Source organism: Mus caroli, unplaced genomic scaffold (genome assembly GCF_900094665.2).
Source record: "Mus caroli unplaced genomic scaffold, CAROLI_EIJ_v1.1 scaffold_11626_1, whole genome shotgun sequence".
NCBI classification, from domain to species: domain Eukaryota; kingdom Metazoa; phylum Chordata; class Mammalia; order Rodentia; family Muridae; genus Mus; species Mus caroli.
The window spans coordinates 27,262-46,423 of record NW_018388727.1 but is presented as its reverse complement, the minus strand read 5'-3'; the positions used below and the strand labels follow the sequence as shown (position 1 = coordinate 46,423).

The window sequence follows — 19,162 nt, the reverse complement described above, 5'->3', positions numbered from 1 at the left end:
TTTTGTCCTGGATTTCCTGGATGTTTTGAGTTAGGATCTTTTTGCATTTTGCATTTTCTTTGATTGTTGTGCCAATGTTCTCTATGGAACCTTCTGCATCTGAGATTCTCTCTTCCATCTCTTGTATTCTGTTGCTGATGCTCACATCTATGGTTCCAGATTTCTTTCCTAGGGTTCCTAGCTCCAGTGTTGCCTCACTTTGGATTTTCTTTATTTTGTCTACTTCCCTTTTTAGGTCTTGGCTGGTTTTATTCATTTCCATCACCTGTTTGGTCATGTTTTTCTGCAATTCTTTAAGAGATTTTTGTGCTTCCTCTTTAAGGTCTTCTACCTGTTTAGCAGTGTTCTCCTGCATTTCTTTAAGTGAGTTATTAAAGTCCTTCTTGGTGTCCTCTACCATCATCATGAGATATGCTTTTAAATCCAGTTCTAGCTTTTGTTTGCCTTTCGCCATCTGGTAATCTCTGGAGTTAGTTGTTATAGTTGTCTCTGGTTAGAGATTGTTCCTCTCATGATTCTCTTAGCCTCTATCAGCAGACCTGGGAGACCAGCTCGCTCCTCTGAGTTTTAGTCGTCAGAGCACTCTCTGCAGGCAAGCTCTCCTCTTCCAGGGAAGGTGCACAGATATCTGGAGTTCGGACTCCCCTACTGGCAGAAGATGAAGCCCTGAAACAGGACCTGTCCCAGAAGCTGTGTTGCTTCAGCCCGTCACAGAAGCTGTTAACTTCTGTAGTCCACACTTTCTCCTGCACAGACTAGTCTGGAAGGGATCTGGGAACCAACATGGCTCCCCCAGATGCTCAGGCAAAGCCCTCCCGGGCAGGGTGGACACCTGTCCTCTGGCAGGGAAGGTGCACGGATGTCTGGAGCCCAAAATGGTGTCTGTCTCAGAACCTGTCCTCTAGGGACCTTGGGGGTGTCCGCCGACTCTGTCCCCAGGTGACCCAGTGCTGGAGTCGACCAGAGGGACTTGTGACCCTGGTCAGGCCAGGTTTCCTGCTTTCCTAATGCTGTCTCAGGTCCCGCATGACTGGATTGGAACAGAAATTGTGTTCCACTCACTGGTGGTCCTAAGATCATGTGGAGAGTCCTCTAAGGGACCTTGGGGGTGTTCTCCAACTCTGCGCCCAAGGTGACCTGGTGCTGGCACCAACTGGAAGACCTTTTTCTTTTTGTTTTGTTTTGTTTTGTTTTGTTTTGTTTTGTTTTGTTTTGTTTTTCACCTTTTACATATGGTTTCCTTTCCCCTCTGGATTTCTGAGCTCTTCCTTCCCTTTAGTTTTTGGTTTGAAATCTACTATTTCCTTATAGCCTGAAGTCTCTACTACCTACTTTAAACTCTGGACAGACCTTTGCTACTAGCCACTGCGCAGGAGCTACCCTGGATCCGTGGATGATCTGCAGATGAAACACACACACACACACACACACACACACACACACACACGTATTTTTATATACTTTTTAGCTTAATGGTCGGGCCCTTCTAAGCCTCCCTTCACTAACATGCCCTTACCTTCATCCTCAACTCAACACCTCTAGTTATGCTTTCAGCTTTAGAACTAGCTCAACATCTCTAAGTCTGCCCTTAACTTAAATGGCTGATTTCATTCTCTTTGCACCCTAAATCTGCCCTTAGGTTAGTTGCCTTTTTAATCTCCTACATGCTATCCCAGGCCCAGTCGGGAAAGCTGACAATGGTCACTCCACAAGAGATCTCACATGGCTGGTAGCTCTCTTTCCCTCCAAAGGATGGCAAATTTTTCTTTCCTTGCATCTCCTAGCCTGCCTGCTGGAACATGGAAGTCCCACTTCTTCTGCCCAGCCATTGACAGCTAGAATCTTTATTGATTGAACTATCAATTGTGTTTCACATACAGATTCCAGATCAAAGCATCAGAATCATGCCTACATTTCCCATATTCTGACTCTGACTAGTTTACATGACAGCAGCTTCTACCTCCTTGCAAGCAACTTCTGAGTAAAATCTTTATACTGCATTTACATTTAAAGTACATCATATTGCCAACCACGCTTGAAGTTTCATTTATACATGTGGATAGAGATTGTCATAGTACATTAAAAAAATAGAGACCAACAAAGCACACTGAAATTTCATGAATTAAATATGTATTTGAAATGAATTTGTATATAAAATTATTTTTAAGACAATTGAAATTTTTACAAAATGATTTCTTCTATTGTTGCTTTCTAACTAATGTACTATATGAAAGAAAATAATTTTAAATCACATGAGGAAAAATGGGTAGTTCTGGAACCTGATTATGATAGATAGATTAGATAATGGGTATTGGAAATATGGACACTATGATATCCTTATTTTTTTTTTCAGACAGGGTTTCTCAGTGTAGCCCTGGCTGTCCTGAACTCGCTCTGTAGACCAGGCTGGCCTTGAACTCAGAAATCCACCTGCCTCTGCCTCCCAAGTGCTGGGATTAAAGGTATGCACCACCAATGAAATGTGAAAATGAGAAATTATTATAATTTCAAATCAGTTTTCCTGTATAAAACTTATTTAAAATATAACCTGATTCATATTTTAGCATTTGTAATATTTCCTTAGATTTTTTTATTAACTATTATTTTCAGTATGTTACTTTCTCAAGTACTCAGACTGTAGTTATTTTTGACCCCCTTTGTTTTGTTTATTTTTCTAGTTTATGTAGTGATGAAGAGTGTGCAGGGGTACGAATGACATGAGCTTTACAGGTTCAACTCTGGTGTGATCCCATTACTGGGAGAGGAAATTAGCTACTAGGTCTACCACTTACGAAGATACTATTTTCAGTTGCTGGCAAAAAAGGAATATCAATTTTCTTCAACTGAATGTTACTGGACATATTAACCACACTTCAGGGCAGATCCCATGCCCAGAAATAGTTGACTAATAGTAAATGAATTCCTGTGTGTGTGTTTGTGTGTGTGTGTGTGTGTGTGTGTGTGTGTGTGTGCATTCAGATAGTTGTTTTGCTTTGGAATTTATTTTGTCTTACTATATTTTGTTTGCTTGTTTTGCATTTTGCTTTTTTTCATGTTTTAATTTCTCCTTTCTTAAGAAACAGAGAGATGAAAGCTGGGCGTGGTGGCACACGCCTTTAATCCCAGGAGAGGACTTGGGAGGCAGAGGCAGGCAGATTTCTGAGTTCGAGTCCAGCCTGGTCTACAGAGTGAGTTCCAGGACAGCCGGGACTAAAATGAGAAACCCTGTCTCGAAAAACCAAAAACAAAAAGAAAGAAAGAAAGAAAGAAAGAGAGAGAGAGAGAAAGAGAGAGAGAGAGGGAGGGAGGGAGGGAGGGAGGAAGGAAGGAAGAAAGAAAGAAAGAAAGAAAGAAAGAAAGAAAGAAAGAAAGAAAGAAAGAAAGAAAGAAAGAAAGAAAGAAAGAAAGAAAGAAAGGAAGGAAGAAAGGAAGAAAGAAAGGAAAAAAGAAAAGAGTCAGAGAGAAGAAAAAACATGAGGGTACATGGGAAGTGAGAAGGGGAAGATCTAGGTAGAAAGAGGGAGAAAAAGACCATCGAGATATACTATTTGAAAAATTTAAGTAAAAAACAAATAGTTTCTTATCCCTAGAATACAATATAAATTTATTTGTGAATATCACCTTTATTCAGTATTTCAAAGTATACACCTTTGTATACATCTATATGCTATGAAAGGAGGTTTGTGTTTAAGCCGAAAATTTTTAAATTGACTTAGCAAGAAAATGTTTCTGGAATATTACTCTTAATGAAGTTCTGTTATGTTTTTTAAATTTTCTCCTTAGAACTTGCTTAATTTTATTTTTACCATTCATGAAACATCTTTACATTTCATATTATGTTGGGTTGGTTAATGTGAGAGGAAATATATTTCAGGTTTTCAGGAAGATGTGTAGAGTGTTAAATTATTTTAAACAGGAACAGACTAAGCAAAGTGTCCCATCTGCAATATCTCATATGGTATTAGTTTACTCTTGATCATCAAGATGACAAAGAACTGTCACTACACTTAGTTCAGCAATTCCAGAGTCAGTCAAAAGATTGTCCTTTAGCCAAAGTTCTTTCTAGGCTCTCCATATTGTCAGGCTTTGTTTGCTATCTTTGCTCAGACTCCTGGGCTGATATCTTTTATTAATAGGACATGTGTCTCCATGTAAATGCAAACGAAAACTTTCAACATTTCACAAGTGGACAATTTTTGAGGCTTTTAAAATACCTACTACCTTTGTATTTGCTAGTATCCAGATTAATTCTGAACACAAGTGTGTCCTCCAGGTACACAGAAAGGGGTTCACCAGGGACAACGAATATACTGCTTTGATTGCATCCCATGTGTTGATGGATATGTGTCAGAGAAACCAGGTAGAGATGGCCATTTTTGCATTGGGAGTAATATAGTTAAATTAAAAAGAGGGTGTCAGGAAAACTACTTATAAATCTTTAGAAGCTGAGTATAACAAAAATTCATGAAACCCATAAAAATTTCCTGAGTGCAGTATGACCAAAAGAAAATATGAGTTTTCACTTCTGATAAAGACAAGGCCTACCATTATGAATGTCATAAATAAACACCAGACAAAATAAATAAAATGTGAAATATAAATCAATTCATAAAATCTTCAAATTACTTGCTTTTTAAGTAGATTCAGCACTTATTGTAGTTGGGAAAAGATCACCCAATTGTCTTAAAGTTCTAAGCACTGAAAGTTCAGCATTGCACAGTTGCTGTGGAATGAGCTGCTATGACAGCCTGTTCAGTTGCAAATCTGTGGAAGTGACTTAGGCAGCCTTGCTTTTGTGTAAGGTGTTGGACAGTTTTATTTATATTTCTGTTTGTTTTTTGGTTGAAGAACTAAAAATGTGCTTGTCCTTTGTTACATAGCCCCCCAAGAGTAATCAAGTAAAAATGATAAAATGGTCTGTGATAGTATAAGCAGCCTGTAACCTGCACACCTCCCCGGCAACAGTTCCCCCAGGCCCCACACAGATATCTACTCAGAGGTGTTTAGACCACAGGTTAGAGTGGATGAAAGCAAACACAACTATTGACCTTATTTTTAAAATTATCACTAAATGGAACCATTCCATCATCTACCATAACCTCAATTCAACTAGTTTTTCCTTATTCACCAATGCTTGCTCTTAGAGCCTTCCTCCAGTTTTAACCTTCTTAGTGCCAGGGACCATGACTGGTGGTTTTGTTTTCCTTCCCATCATCATCCTCATCACTCATTCAAATGGGCATCGAGAGTTGGGGACATTTGGTTGGGCACTTGCATGATTCTCCTCCATGAAGGGATATTGTATGAGAGACCGAACACACAGAGTTTGTCCAGCTGTGTCCCAGTCATTTTGATTGTTTCAGATCAGAAGCTGTGATTTTCTCATTCCTGTGCTGTGCTGGAGTTGATAAAGACACAGACATCTTTCTTCAATAAACTGTTGGAGGAGAATAAAAGGAGCTTATCAATAGAAAAGACCAGTTCAAGAAAGAGTGTGTTGAAAAGAAATGTTCAAGTCCTGAAGTTGAAAACAACCCTCAAACTGTCACTACATCTATAGACACCAAGAATATGTTCCCACTATTAAATATAAGATATTATACCTATTGTATAACATATTTCCAGAAAATTTTGTTCAAGTTTTTAAGTTCCCTAGACTGTAGACCGTTAAAGGTGATGACTTGGTACCCCTGAAGTCAATTCTCTGTTTTTTTTTTTTTGTGGTTGTTGTTGTTGTTTTTTGCTTTTTGTTACTTTTTTCCTCAATAGGCCAAAGGAATTATGATACATGCAGTGAAGATATCACAGTACTGTCATCCATGCTGTTCATAGGCAAGCCATGCAACTGGTCCAGCATGGCCCTCCAGATCACTCTGGCACTGGGATTTTGCATTGTTTGTCTTCCATTCTTGTAAAGACTATTTTACTCATTTTGCCTATAGGATTTCTGTATCCAAAACCTGTATTGTATCTATGCACCCCATTTTTCAAAAATTAATTGTACTGATCTGTGTTGTAGGGGAGATTTAATGTATGTGCAGTATACTTGGTGTCGGACCTTCCAAGGATGTTCAAGAACATTGAAATTCAAAATGTAAAGATCATCTTTGAATGCAATGAAGGTTCTATAGAGTTTCTGTGCTCCATATTTGGGTTTGATGTTCTTCTGGCTCTGTTGTGTTTTCTTACAACCTTTGTGGCTCGCCAGCTGCCAGATAACTATTATGAAGGGAAATGTATCACTTTTGGAATACTGGTCTTTTTCATTGTCTGGATCTCTTTTGTCCCTGCCTACTTCAGCACCAAAGGCAAATTCAAAGTGGCTGTGGAAATATTTGCGATTTTGGCATCCAGCTATGACTTGTTAGGCTGTCTATTTCTTCCCAAGTGCTTCATTATATTGCTGAGGACAAAGAGGAACACTGATGAAACTGTTGGTGAAAGAGTCCCCCCACTGTTGACAGGAATATCCAGCTGACTTCAGCATCAGTGAACAGTGAGTGTAACAAAATCAAAGAGTCCAATTTTCTGGATGAGTAGAGCTGTGAACTCCATGTGACAGGCAAGGATGTCACCTTGGAGGACATTCTGGCTCAACCTTCCCTTTTATGTTTCATCTGAAGTAGCTGCTGATGTTGTAGGCTAATATTGGTTGTAGATATGTTGATGCAATGTTAACCTGGTGAATGATACCTTGTTCTGTGTTATGCCATTCAGCATAGATTAGAATGTCTCTTTTGATTGAAATTGGAAACCATTTCATTAGGATTTAAGACAGAACATTTTTTTTTTTAGGTGCATCTCAGCCATTCAGTGTTCATCAGTTGAAAATTACGTGTTTAGCTCTGTACCCCATTTTTTGATGGGTATATTTGATTTTCTGGGGTCCATCTTCTTGAGTTTTATATATATATTGGATATTAGTCCCCTATCTGATTTAGAATTGGTAAAAATCCTTTCCCAATCTGTTAGTGGCCTTTTTGTCTTATTGACAGTGGCTTTTCCCTTACAAAAGCTTTGGAATTTTATGAGATCCCATTTGTTGATTCTCAATCTTACAGCACAAGCCATTGCTGTTCTGTTCAGAATTTTTTCCCCTGTGCCCATACCTTCTCGGCTTTTCCCCACTTTCTCCTCTATAAGATTCAGTGTCTCTGGCTTTATGTGGAGTTCCTTGATCCACTTGGACTTGAGCTTTGTACAAGGAGATAAGAATATATCAATTTGCATTCTTCTACATGATAACCACTAGTTGTGCTAGCACCATTTGTTGAAAATGCTGTCTTTTTTTCCCACTGGATGGTTTTAGCTCCCTTGACAAATATCAAGTAAATATAGGTGTGTGGGTTCATTTCTGAGTATTCAATTCTACTCCATGGATTTATCTGTCTATCACAGTACAAGTACCATACAGTTTTTATCATCATTGCTTTGTAGTACAGCTTGAGGTCAAGCATGGTGATTCCACCATAGGTTCTTTTATTATTGAGAATAGTTTTTTGTTGCAAATTTCTCTTTCTAAGTCGGTGAAGAATTGAGATGAAATTTTGATGGGGATTGCATTGAATCTGTAGATTGCTTTCCACAAGATAGCCATTTTGACGATGTTAATCCTACCAATCCATGAGCATGGGAGATCTTTCCATCAACATCATTCCTTATCATCAGGGAAATGCAAATCAAAACTTCACACCAGTCAGAATGGCTAAGATAAAGAATTCAGGTGACAGCAGATGCTGGCAAGGATGTGGAGGAAGAGGAACACTCCTCCATTGTTGGTGGGATTGCAAACTGGTACAACCACCCTGGAAATCAGTCTGGCAGTTCCTCAGTAAATTGGACATAGTTCTACAGGAGGATCCAGCAATACCTCTCCTAGGCATATACCCAGAAGATGTTCCAACTTGTAATAAGGACGCATGCTCTACTATTTTCATAGCAGCCTTATTTATAATCGCCAGAAGGTGGAAAGAACCCAGATGCCTCTCAACAGAGGAATGGATACAGAAAATGTGGTACATTTACACAATGGAGTACTACTCAGCTATTTAAAACAATGAATTTATGAAATGCTTAGGCAAATGGATGGATATGGAGGATATCATCCTGAGTGAAGTAACCCAATAACAAAAGAACACATATGAAATGCACTCACCAATAAGTGGATATTAAACCAGAAACTTAGACTATCCAAGATACAATTTGTAAAACATAAAAATCAAGAAGAAGAAAGAACAAAATGTCGATACTTTGTTATTTTTAGAGTGGGGAACAAACTACCTATGGAAGGAGTTACAGAGACCAAGTTCAGAGCTGAGACAGAAGAATGGACCATCCAGAGACTTCCCCATCCAGGGATCTATCCCATATACAACCACCAAACCCAGATACTATTGCATATGCTAGCATGATTTTTGCTAACAGGACCCTGATATAGCTATCTCTTGTGAGGCTATGCCAGTGCCTGGCAAATACAGAAGTGAATGCTCACAGTCATCTATTGGATGGAACACAGGGCCCCCAATGGAGGAGCTAGAGAAAGTACCCAAGGAGCTGAAGAGGTCTGCAACCCTATAGGTGGAACAACAATATGAACTAACCAGTACCCCATAGAACTATGTCTCTAGTTGCATATGTAGCAGAGGATGGTCTAGTCAACCATCAGTGGGAGGAGAGGCCCTTGGTCTTGCAAAGATCAAATGCTCCAGTACAGGGGAATGACAGGGCCACAAAGCAGGAGTGGGTTGTTTGGGGAACAGGATGGTGGGGAGGGTATAGGGGACTTTCAGGATAACATTTGAAATGTAAATGAAGAAAACTGCTAATAAAAAATGAAAGAAAGGATTTAAAACAAACGCAATAAATAAACACAATTCATTAGATATTGTTTTAAAATGGATCATGAATTAATTTTTCTGAGTTTCTTTTTTATAATCTTACATTAAATAGAAATATATGCAGGTTTCATAGAGTCCTTTTCTTATGCTGTTGATAGCTCTCTGAAATAGTTCTATTTTTTTAACATTATGGCTCTGAAACCTGAGGAAATAGCTGAGTTCTTAAAGGCAGCTTTTCTAGTAGACACAGGTTAGTACTCTCTCTCCTACATGGTGCTTTACAATTGTTTGTAACTTGTTCCAGGGGCACCAATTCTCTTTTCTGGGTGCCAGGCATGCACATGGTTCACAATAATGCTTTACAGGCAGAACACTAGTACATGTAAAATAAATGAAAAATTACTATTATGAAGCCTTCCCTTGGATCAGAATCTTTAAGAGTTCTTGGAAGATAATCTGTGCTTTCAAAGACATGACACTGAGGGGTTTGAAATACCGGTAGAATCGAATTTCCTCTTAAGCTATCAATGATGATAAATAAGTGTCTCTGAAGCAAGGTATGATCCTGCTCCAGGCTTTCCTGGGTGAGAATATGTGCTAAAGTGTCTGAGTTTCAAAAATTCCTCTGAAAAATAAGTGGAAAAGGAGTTGTGATGCCAGCCCAGTCTTAATTAGATTTTATGTTAAAGATCTATGGCAAATATTTACCTAGAACAAGGCTTAGAATGCAAGACTATTCTTCTTAAAGACTTATATATTTTATACACGTGAGTACACTGTCACTGTCTTCAGACACACCAGAAGAGGGCATGGCATCTCATTACAGATGGTTGTGAGCCACCATGTAGTTGCTGAGAATTGAACTCAGAATCACTGGAAGAGCCGGCAGTGCTCATAAACTCCGAACCATCTTTCCCACCTCAGTATGCAAGACTTCTTAAAAATAGTTTTTAATGTCATACAATGAGAGATAACTGCCTCTGACCATACCATTACTGTAACTTTACTTCCCATAAGTAAATGTTATAGATATGTATTCAGTCTCCTTGACATGAAACATAAAAATGACCTATATATTTTTATAAGCATGTGAGTCAAATATGTGGCAAACAGAATTTATAGAACTGTGGACAGTATAAACTGCAAGTGTACATTTGGCTACAGAAGTATGAGAAGATCAGAGTGTGATATGTTTTCAAAAGAGCTGAATATTTGTGATTTTCAGTTTTTCGATCTTTGCAGAGATTTCTTCTGCAGGTGTGTCACAACAGAAAGTGAAACCATGATGACTAGCTAAGCATAGAAAGTCAGGAATTATTTACTGATTTAACAGGAAAGATTATTGTAGACCAGATATAGGTAATGACCTTCCCATAATTTAAATGAGAACTTTATATAAAGCCTTGGTGAAATTCAAAGTGATCACATTTGCTTGAGGGACGCTGCATACCAGTATTTTCTATATGGGCATCTACTCACCTATTTATTGCACAAAACTTTCCTTGCTCATTAATATTGTTAATTAATGTGTGACTATTTAATTTGTGTTAATAATATCCTAATTAAAAACCTTAATGTGCTTTTTGCTCAAGTGGAAGAGTGTCCTGGGACTCAGAAGCTCAGGCAACCTCTGAAGGAAAAGTGGAAGGCATCCTGAGACACTGGTGCCCAGGAACCACACAGCTCTGGGATGGGACAGTGTCCCAGTGAAGATCATCATGAGAAGGAGCTCAGGAACCACACTGCTGAGAGGAAAACTCCTCAGCAGAGGCATTGAGGCTCCCAAGGTAGTATATCCCCAGCCGAGTTGAGGTGCTCAGGAGCCTCAGCCATGCTCCTGCTTTGCTCCTTCTCTTTATGACTTCTTTCCTTCTTCAGATGAGAGAGTCACACCAGGCAGAAAATCTCATGAGAGAGATTTATTGGAGGGGCCAGGGTTTGGAGATACACATCCAGGGATGGATGTCTTCTACTCTCTGGAGTGTATGGCAGGGAATTGGACAAAGGGCTGCATTTACATAACATGTCTTAGCAGGCAGTCCTTTTCAGGGTAGAGATTTTCAGAGTCCATATGATTGTGATTTCACGTCCTGAGCTCCTTACCAACGTGAACACAAAATTGAGTCACTTGAAAGAGGGCACTTCGCCAAAGGAATTGCTTCAATCAAATTGGTCATATCTGTGGGGGCATTTTCTTGATTAATATGGGAGAGCCTAGCCTACTGTGGGTGGTGGTACCCTGAACATGTGGTCTCAGGTTGTATATGAGAGCAAGCTGAGCAAGGTTTTGAAGGAAGCCAGTAAGCAGATTTTTTTTTTTTCATGGCTTCTGTATCACTTCTTGACCCTAGATTCCTGTTGTGAGTTCCTGTTCCGATTTTCTTCCATGATGGAGTGTGACCTGGGAGTTGTTAGATGAAAAACAAAACAACAAAACAAAACAAAACAAAACAAAACACCCACCCTGTCCACCCAAAGTTAGTTTTGGCCACTGTTCTGTAACTGCAACAGAGAAGCAAACTAGGAAATAAGTAAATGTTAGGAGAGTCTGGAGTTTCAGAAGTGGGGCTGAGTTGTGCTACATGATTGTGGGTTTGAAGGGGTTAACTGCTAAACCATGGAAGCAGTTTGGAGGGTGTTTAACTGTTCACTTATGTCAGCTGCATTCTGATATCTCTATTTATGTTGGAGACCCTCTAGGAGTTGAGAAGCAGAGAAGAGATGAGACTAGGGAAGTTTCAAGGAGGTTCATCTGAGATGAATCACCCCTTCTCTTAGTATATTTGTTTCCTATTGGGAATTTTCATGCAAGAAATAACTACCAAAAATTAGCCTAGAAGATTAATTAACATGAAATTAGCCTTATCTGTGTTTAAGTAGCTCAAACACACACACACACACACACACACACACACACACACACACACACAAACAAACAAACAGTTAAACCCTATCCTGCATATATTTGGTCAGCTCTAATGAAGATGTTTTGTGCTTCATTTGTCATACAATTAATCTTCCTACAACTTCTCAGACAAGAACCACATAATTTTGATGCAACATGCTGAAATTAATACTACAGTATTCCCCAATGCAATGCCCAAGTGCTCACCCATAGCAAAAAAATTTCATCCCAAATTCTGAGATACTTTTATGAGAAAATATTTAGATAGGATGCTTTGCCAAAGAGAAGATTATCTTTCAATGATTCAAGACATATTTAATATTTGATAAACCATTGACTCTAAAGGATAAAATAATATTATAAATTAGGCTATCATTTTCACAAGAAGATATGTTTAGCTGTAATAAGCTTCTTTTATAAAAATGCATATGAGCTTAATCAACAAAGGGTAGCTAAAAATTTAGATAAAATTGTATTTTAAAACTATAAAGTTGTGCTGGGTGTGGTGGCACACGCCTTTAATCCCAGCACTCGGGAGGCAGAGGCAGGTAGATTTCTGAGTTTGAGGTCAGCCTGGTCTACAAAGTGAGTTCCAGGACAGCCAGAACTATACAGAGAAACCCTATCTCAAAAGACCAAAACAACAACAACAACCAAAAAAAAAAAAAGAAAAAAATCAAAAACAAAACCAAAAAACTATAAATTTGCACAAGAAAAATTCCATTATATGTTGGAGTATAATTGACATTTTGTTGTAGAGTCCATTGTTAATAAAAATAGAAGTGTGAAGAACTTGTGTCAGACAAGAGAGTTTTGCTGCACTGTGGTATGAAGTGGTAAAGGAGTCTCTGATATTAAACTGATAGACTTATGGAATGCTTTGTTTATACATCATAAGTACAATTATCAACCTTTCAGAAAAGAAATGAACACTGAAATATTCTGATGAATTATGAGTATTTATACCCTCTACTTTATTTATTTATCTATTTATTTATTTATAATTTTTCATTTCAGATATTTTCTTTATTAACATTTCAAGTGTTATCCCCTTTCCTGGTTTCCACTCCAGAAATCTCCCTTGCTCTCCCCACAACCTTTCCTCACCACTACACCCACCCCTACTTCCTGATCTTAGCATTCCTCTACCATGGGACATCAACGCTTCACAGAACAAAGGGCCTCTCCTCCCATTGATGTCCAACTAGGCCACCCTCTGCTATATATGCAGCTGGAGCCATGGGTCCCTCCACGTGTAATCTTTGGTTGGTGGTTTAGTCCCTGGGAGCTTTGGGAGTACTGGTTGGTTCATATTGTTGTTCCCTCTATGGGATGTTAATCCCTTCATCTCCTTGGGTACTTTCTCTAGCTCCTCTTTTGGGGACCCTGTGCTCAGTCTAATGGTTGACTGAGAGCATCTACCTCCATATTTTTCAGTCACTGGGAGAGCCTCTAAGGAGACAGGTATTCAGGCTCCTGTCAGCAAGCACTTGTTCGCATCCACAATAGTGTCTGTGTTTGATGACTTTATATGAGATTGATGCCCAAGTAAAACAGTCTCAGGATGGCATTTCCTTCAGTCTCTGTTCCACACTTTGTCTCTTCATCTATTCCCATGGATATTTTTCCCCATTCTAAGAAGGACTGAAGTTTCCACAATTTGGTCTTCCTTCTTCTTGAGCTTCATGTGGCCTGTGAATTGTATCATGGGTATTACAAGATTCTGGGCTAATATCCACATATCAATGAGCACATACCATGGGTGTTCTTTCGTGATTTGGTTACCTCACTGAGAATAATATTTTCTTGTTCCATCCATTTGCCTCAGGATTTCATAAATTCATTGTTATTAATAGCTGAGCAGTACTCCATAATGTAAATGCACAATTTCTGTATCCAGTTTTCTGTTGATGGAATCTGGGTTTTTTTTACAAGCTTCTGGCTATTACATATAAGGCTGCTAATATCATAGAGGAGGATGTGTCCTTATTACATGTTGGAGCATTTTCAGGGTATATACAGAGGAGTGATATTGCTGGGTCCTCAGGTAGTATATGGCCAAATTTCTGAGGAACTGTTAAACTGATTTCCAGAATAGTTGTACCAGCTTGCAATCTCACCAGCAATGGAAGAGTGTTCCTCTTTCTCCACATCCTCACCAGCATCTGCTGTCACTTGAGTTTTTTATCTTAGCCATTCTGACTGGTATGAGGTAGAATCTCAGAGTTGTTTTGACTTGCATTTCTCTGATGACTAAGGATGTTGGACATTTCTTTAGGTGTGTCTCACCACTTGGTATTTCTCAGGTGAGAATTCTTTGTTTAGTTCTATAACCCATATTAATAGGGTTATTTTGTTCTCCAGAGTCTAACTTGTTGAGTACTTTGTATGAATTGGATATTAGCCATCTAACAGATATAGAGTTGGTAAAGATCTTTTACCAATCTGTTGGTTGCAGTTTTGTCCTACTGACAGTGTCCTTTGCCTTAAAATTGCTTTGAAATTTTACAAGGTCTCACTTGCCAATTCTTGATCTTGGAGCATAAGCTATTGGTGTTCTGTCAGGAAATTTCCCCCTGTGCCAATGTGCTTAAGTCTCTTCCCCACTTTCTTTTTTATTAGTTTTAGTTATACCTTCTACTTTAAAATCCCAATGATATGCTTTCTAATTTAAATCATAAGTGATACTCCATTCAATGCTGAATGACATGTCACAGAACAAGATATCATTCACCATGTTAAACTTACATCAACACAACCACAACCAATATTACACTACAACAACAGAAGCTACCTCAGTTTAAACATAAAAGGGAAGATTGAGCCAGGATTTCATCTACGGTGACATCCTTGCATGTCACATGGATCTCACAGCTCTAATCATTCAAAACAGTGGACACTGTACTGTTGTTAAGCTCACTGCTCACAGAAGCTGAGGTCAACTGGATGCTCCTGTCAACAGTGGGGACTCTTCCACCAACAGTTTCATCAGTGTTCCTCTTTGGCCTCAGCAAGATAATGAAGCACTTGGGAAGAAATACACAGCCTANCAAGCCATAGCTGGATGCCAAAATGGCAAATATTTCCACAGCCACNTTGAATTTGCCTTTGGTGCTCAAGTAAGCAGGGACAAAAGAGATCCAGACAATGAAAAAAACCAGAATTCCAAAAGTGATACATTTCCCTTCATAATAGTTATCTGGCAGCTGGCGTGCCACAAAGGTTGTAAGAAAACACAGCAGAGCCAGAAGAATATCAAACCCAAATATGGAGCACAGAAACTGTGTAGAACCTTCATTGCATTCAAAGATGATCTTTACATTTTGAAATTCAATGTTCTTGAACATCCTTGGAGGCTCCAACACCAAGTATACTGCACATACACAAATCTCCCCCACAACACAGATCAGTACAATTAATTTTCGAAAAATGGGATGCATAGATATAAGGCGGGTTTTGGATATGGAAATCCTGTAGGCAAAAAAGAGTGAAATAGTCTTTCCAAGAATGGAAGACAAACAAAGGCAAAAGCCCAGTGCCAGAGTGATCTGGCGGGCCATGCAGGACCAGTTGCATGGCTTGCCTATGAACAGCATGGATGACAGCACAGTGATAACCAGAGACATCTGAATGAGGAAGCTCAGCTCCCGGTCATTGGCTTTCACCAATGGAGTGTGTCTGTGGATTACATACACAACAGTTACTGCCAAGACCACAAGTGCCCCAAAGATGGACAGGATGACAAGAGTAAACCCCAGTGCCTCTTCATAAGCGAGGAATTCCACAAGCTTTGGCACACACTTGCTCTTATCTGCATTGGACCAGTCATCTTCACCGCATGGATCACATTCTCTTTGTCCTAGTGACAAAAAACAGAGAATTGACTTCAATGGAACCCAGTTGTCACCTTTAACTGTGAACAGTCTAGGAAAGTTAAAGACCTGGACAATGTTCACTGGAAATCTGTTATAAAATAGATATAATATCTTATATTTAATAGTGGGAAATATTCTTGGTGTCTACAGGTGCAGTAATAGATTGAGGGCTGTGTTCAAGTTCAGAATTTGAACATTTCTTTTCAATTTGAGCCTTTCTTGAATTGGTCTTTTCCAGTGATGAACTGTATTTTTCTCCTTATCTCTCTATTGAACAAAGAGGTATGTTTCTTTATTAACTCCAGCACAACCCAGGAATGAGAAAATTATAGCTTCTGATATGAAACAACCAAAATGACTGAGACACGCCTGGTCAAAACCCTTGTGTTTTCATTCTCTCATCCAGTTCCCCTCATGGAGGAGAATCATACATATGCCCATTCTAATGTCCCCAACTCTACATGCTCATTCCAATGAGGGAAAACCAAACCACAATCATGGCCCTAGGCTAAGAAGGCTAATTCTCATGATAGGCTCTAAGAAGAATCATTGGTGAACAAAGAAAAGCTAGTTGACATGAGGTTATGGTAGATGATGGAATGGGTCCATTCATTGTTAATTTAAATTCAGGTAAAGAGTGGTATTTGCTTTCAATCACTCTGACTCCTGGTCTTGACATCTCTGTGTACAATTCTGTGTGGAGTCTTGGGGAGCTGGTGCCAGGGAGTTGTGTAGTTTTCACTGTGCTTGTTTTCCATCCCAGACCATTTTATTATATTTTACACAATTACTCTGGAAACCATCTGTCAAATGAAAAGCTAATCTTTGGTTTTTCAATCAAAAATAAAATGGAAATATAAATAAACCTGGTCCAACACTGTACACAAAACCAAGCCTGCTTAAGTTACCTCCAGAGATCAGCAACTGAGCAGGCTCTCATAGGAGTTCTTTCTGCAGCAAGTGTGCAAAGCATGTGCTTTCAGTGCTTAGAACCTTAAGACAATTGGTGACTTTTCTCCAACTTCAATAGGTTCTGAATATGACCAAAAAAGCAAGTTATTTGAAGATTTTATGAATTTACTTGTATGTCACATTTTATTTATTTTCTTTGGTGTTTCTTTACAAACTTTATTGTGGTAGATCTTGTCTTATATCAGAAGTAAAAACCAATATTTTCCTTTGGTCAAACTGCACAGTGTTAAATTGTATTGGTTTCTTGAGTTTTGTTATAGGCTGCTTATATCTTTTTATACAGACTTATAAGAAGTTCCCTGACCTCCCTTGGTTAATTTAACAATATTATTACCAATGCAAAAATCCCTATCATTACCTGGTTTCTCTGACACATATCCATCAGCACATGGGATACAAGCAAAGCAGCATAGGGGTTGTCCTGGTCGAATCCCCTTTCGGGTTCCTGGAGCACACAGTTTTCTGCAGACTGAATCTGGAAGCTAGCAAAGACCGTATTAGAATTATACACTCTGGGCAGTGGTGGCACACATCTTTAATTCCAGCACTTGGGAGACAGAGGCAGGCAGATTTCTGAGTTCACGGCCAGCCTATTCTACAGAAAGAGTTTCAGGACAGGCAGGGCTACACAGAGAAACCCTGTCTTGAACCCCCCTCCCCCCAAAAAGCAAAAAAACAAAACAAAACAAAACAAAACCAATTATACAAAATAAAAGAGAAAGAAATTACATCCAACATTTCAGTGGTGACTCTAAAAAGCAAAGGGGTCTGGATGTATGTCTGATAGACTCTAAGAGGCCACAAATGCCTAGACTACTGTATTCAGCAAAACTTCAATCACCATAAATATAGAAACCAAGATATTTCATGACAAAGTAAAATTGAAACAGTATATCTCTTTAAATTAAATCTTACAACAGGTACTAGGAGGAAAACTCCAATCTAAGGAGATTAAATATACCCATGAAAACACAGGAAATAAATACTATTGCATTAACAAAATCAAAATAAGGGAAATGCACACACAAACACACACACACACACATACACTCATTTTCACACACCCACCACCACCATCAAAATAACAGGAATTAACAAACATTTGCCATTAATGTCTCTCAGTGTCAATGGACTCAATTCTCCAATAAAAAAGATACAGATTAAGAGAATGGATGTTAAAAACAGGATCCATTCTTCTGCTGCATACAAGAAACATACCCCATCATCAACAATAGGCATTACTTCATAGTAAAGTGTTGGGAAAAGATTTTCTAAGCAAATGGATCCACAAACAAATCTGATATAGTGATTCTAATAAAACCAGATACACTGACTGCATCTTATAGAAGAGAAAGTTGGGAAAAACCTTGAACACATGAGTACAGGGGAAATATTCCTGAAGAGAACATCAAAAGCTTATGCTATAAGATCAAAAATTGACAAATGGGACCTCATAATATTGCAAAGTTTCGATAAGACAAAGGACACTGTCAATAGGACAAAACGACAACAAAAGAACTGGGAAAGTTCTTTACCAATCCTACATCTGGTAGAGGGCTAATATCCAATATATAAAAAGAAATTAACAAGTTAGACTCCAGAGAACCACATAACCCTATTAAAATGGGGTGCAGAGCTAAAGAGAGCATTCTCAACAGAGTAAACTTGAATGATCAAGAAGCACCTAAAGGAATGTTCAACATCCTTAGTCATCAGGGAAATGCAAATCAAAATGACACTAGGATTCCACCTTATACCTGTCAGAATAGCTAAGATCAAAAACTCAGGTGACAGCAGGTGCTGGGGGGATGTGAAGAAAGAGGAACTCTCCTCCATTGCTGGAGAGATTGCAAGCTGGTACAACCATTATGGAAATCAGTTTGGCGTTTCCTCAGAAAATTGAACATTGTACTACCTGAGGAACAAGGTATACAACTCCTGGGCATACACCCAGAAGATCCTCCAACATGTCCACGATTTTTCATAGCATACCCATTAAATACCCATTAAAACTGGGGTAGAGATTTAACAGAGAGTTCTCAAAAGAGGAATCTCAAATGTCAATAAACTTAATGTTGAACTTCTTTATGTTCATGAACACTTAAATGTTCAACTTCTTTAGCCATCATGAACTGCAAATCAAAACGACTTTGAGATTCCATCTTACAATTTTATAATGGATAAGGTCAAAACCACAAGTGACAGCTCACATTGGCAATGGTGTGGAACAAAGGGAATGTTCCTCCATTGCTGGCAAGAGTGAAAATTTGAACAGCCACATTGAAAATCAATATGGCAGTTTACAAGAAATTTGGAAAACAACCTACCTGAAGACTCAGCTGTAACAATCCTGGGCATGTACCAAAAGGACACTTCATTATACCACAAGGACACTTGCTCAATTATGTTCATAGTAGCATAATCATAATAACATGAAGCAGGAAACAACCTACATATCCCTCTACTATAGAATGTATAAAACCATCCAGTGGAAAAAGGACAGCATTTTCAACAAATGGTGCTGGCACAACTGGCAGTTATCATGTAGAAGAATGCGAATTGATCCATTCCTA

General features: G+C 38.7%; 1 protein-coding gene and 1 pseudogene across 2 annotated transcripts in view; one reads left to right on the top strand and one right to left on the bottom strand.

Moving 5' to 3' along the window:
* The first annotated feature begins 5,769 nt into the window (after positions 1–5,769).
* LOC110287758 lies at positions 5,770–6,540 on the top strand (annotated as a pseudogene).
* Positions 6,541–14,618: 8,078 nt separating this feature from the next.
* LOC110287760 (vomeronasal type-2 receptor 1-like) overlaps positions 14,619–19,162 on the bottom strand; it is a 19,379-nt gene continuing 14,835 nt past the window's right edge. For both annotated transcript variants that reach the window (XM_021154300.1, XM_021154301.1), the window contains 2 exons: positions 16,948–17,071; positions 14,619–15,601 (listed from right to left, as the gene is read on the bottom strand). In XM_021154300.1, coding sequence (XP_021009959.1) covers positions 14,619–15,601; positions 16,948–17,071 — 1,107 coding nt within the window. The remainder of the gene's footprint in view (positions 15,602–16,947; positions 17,072–19,162) is intronic.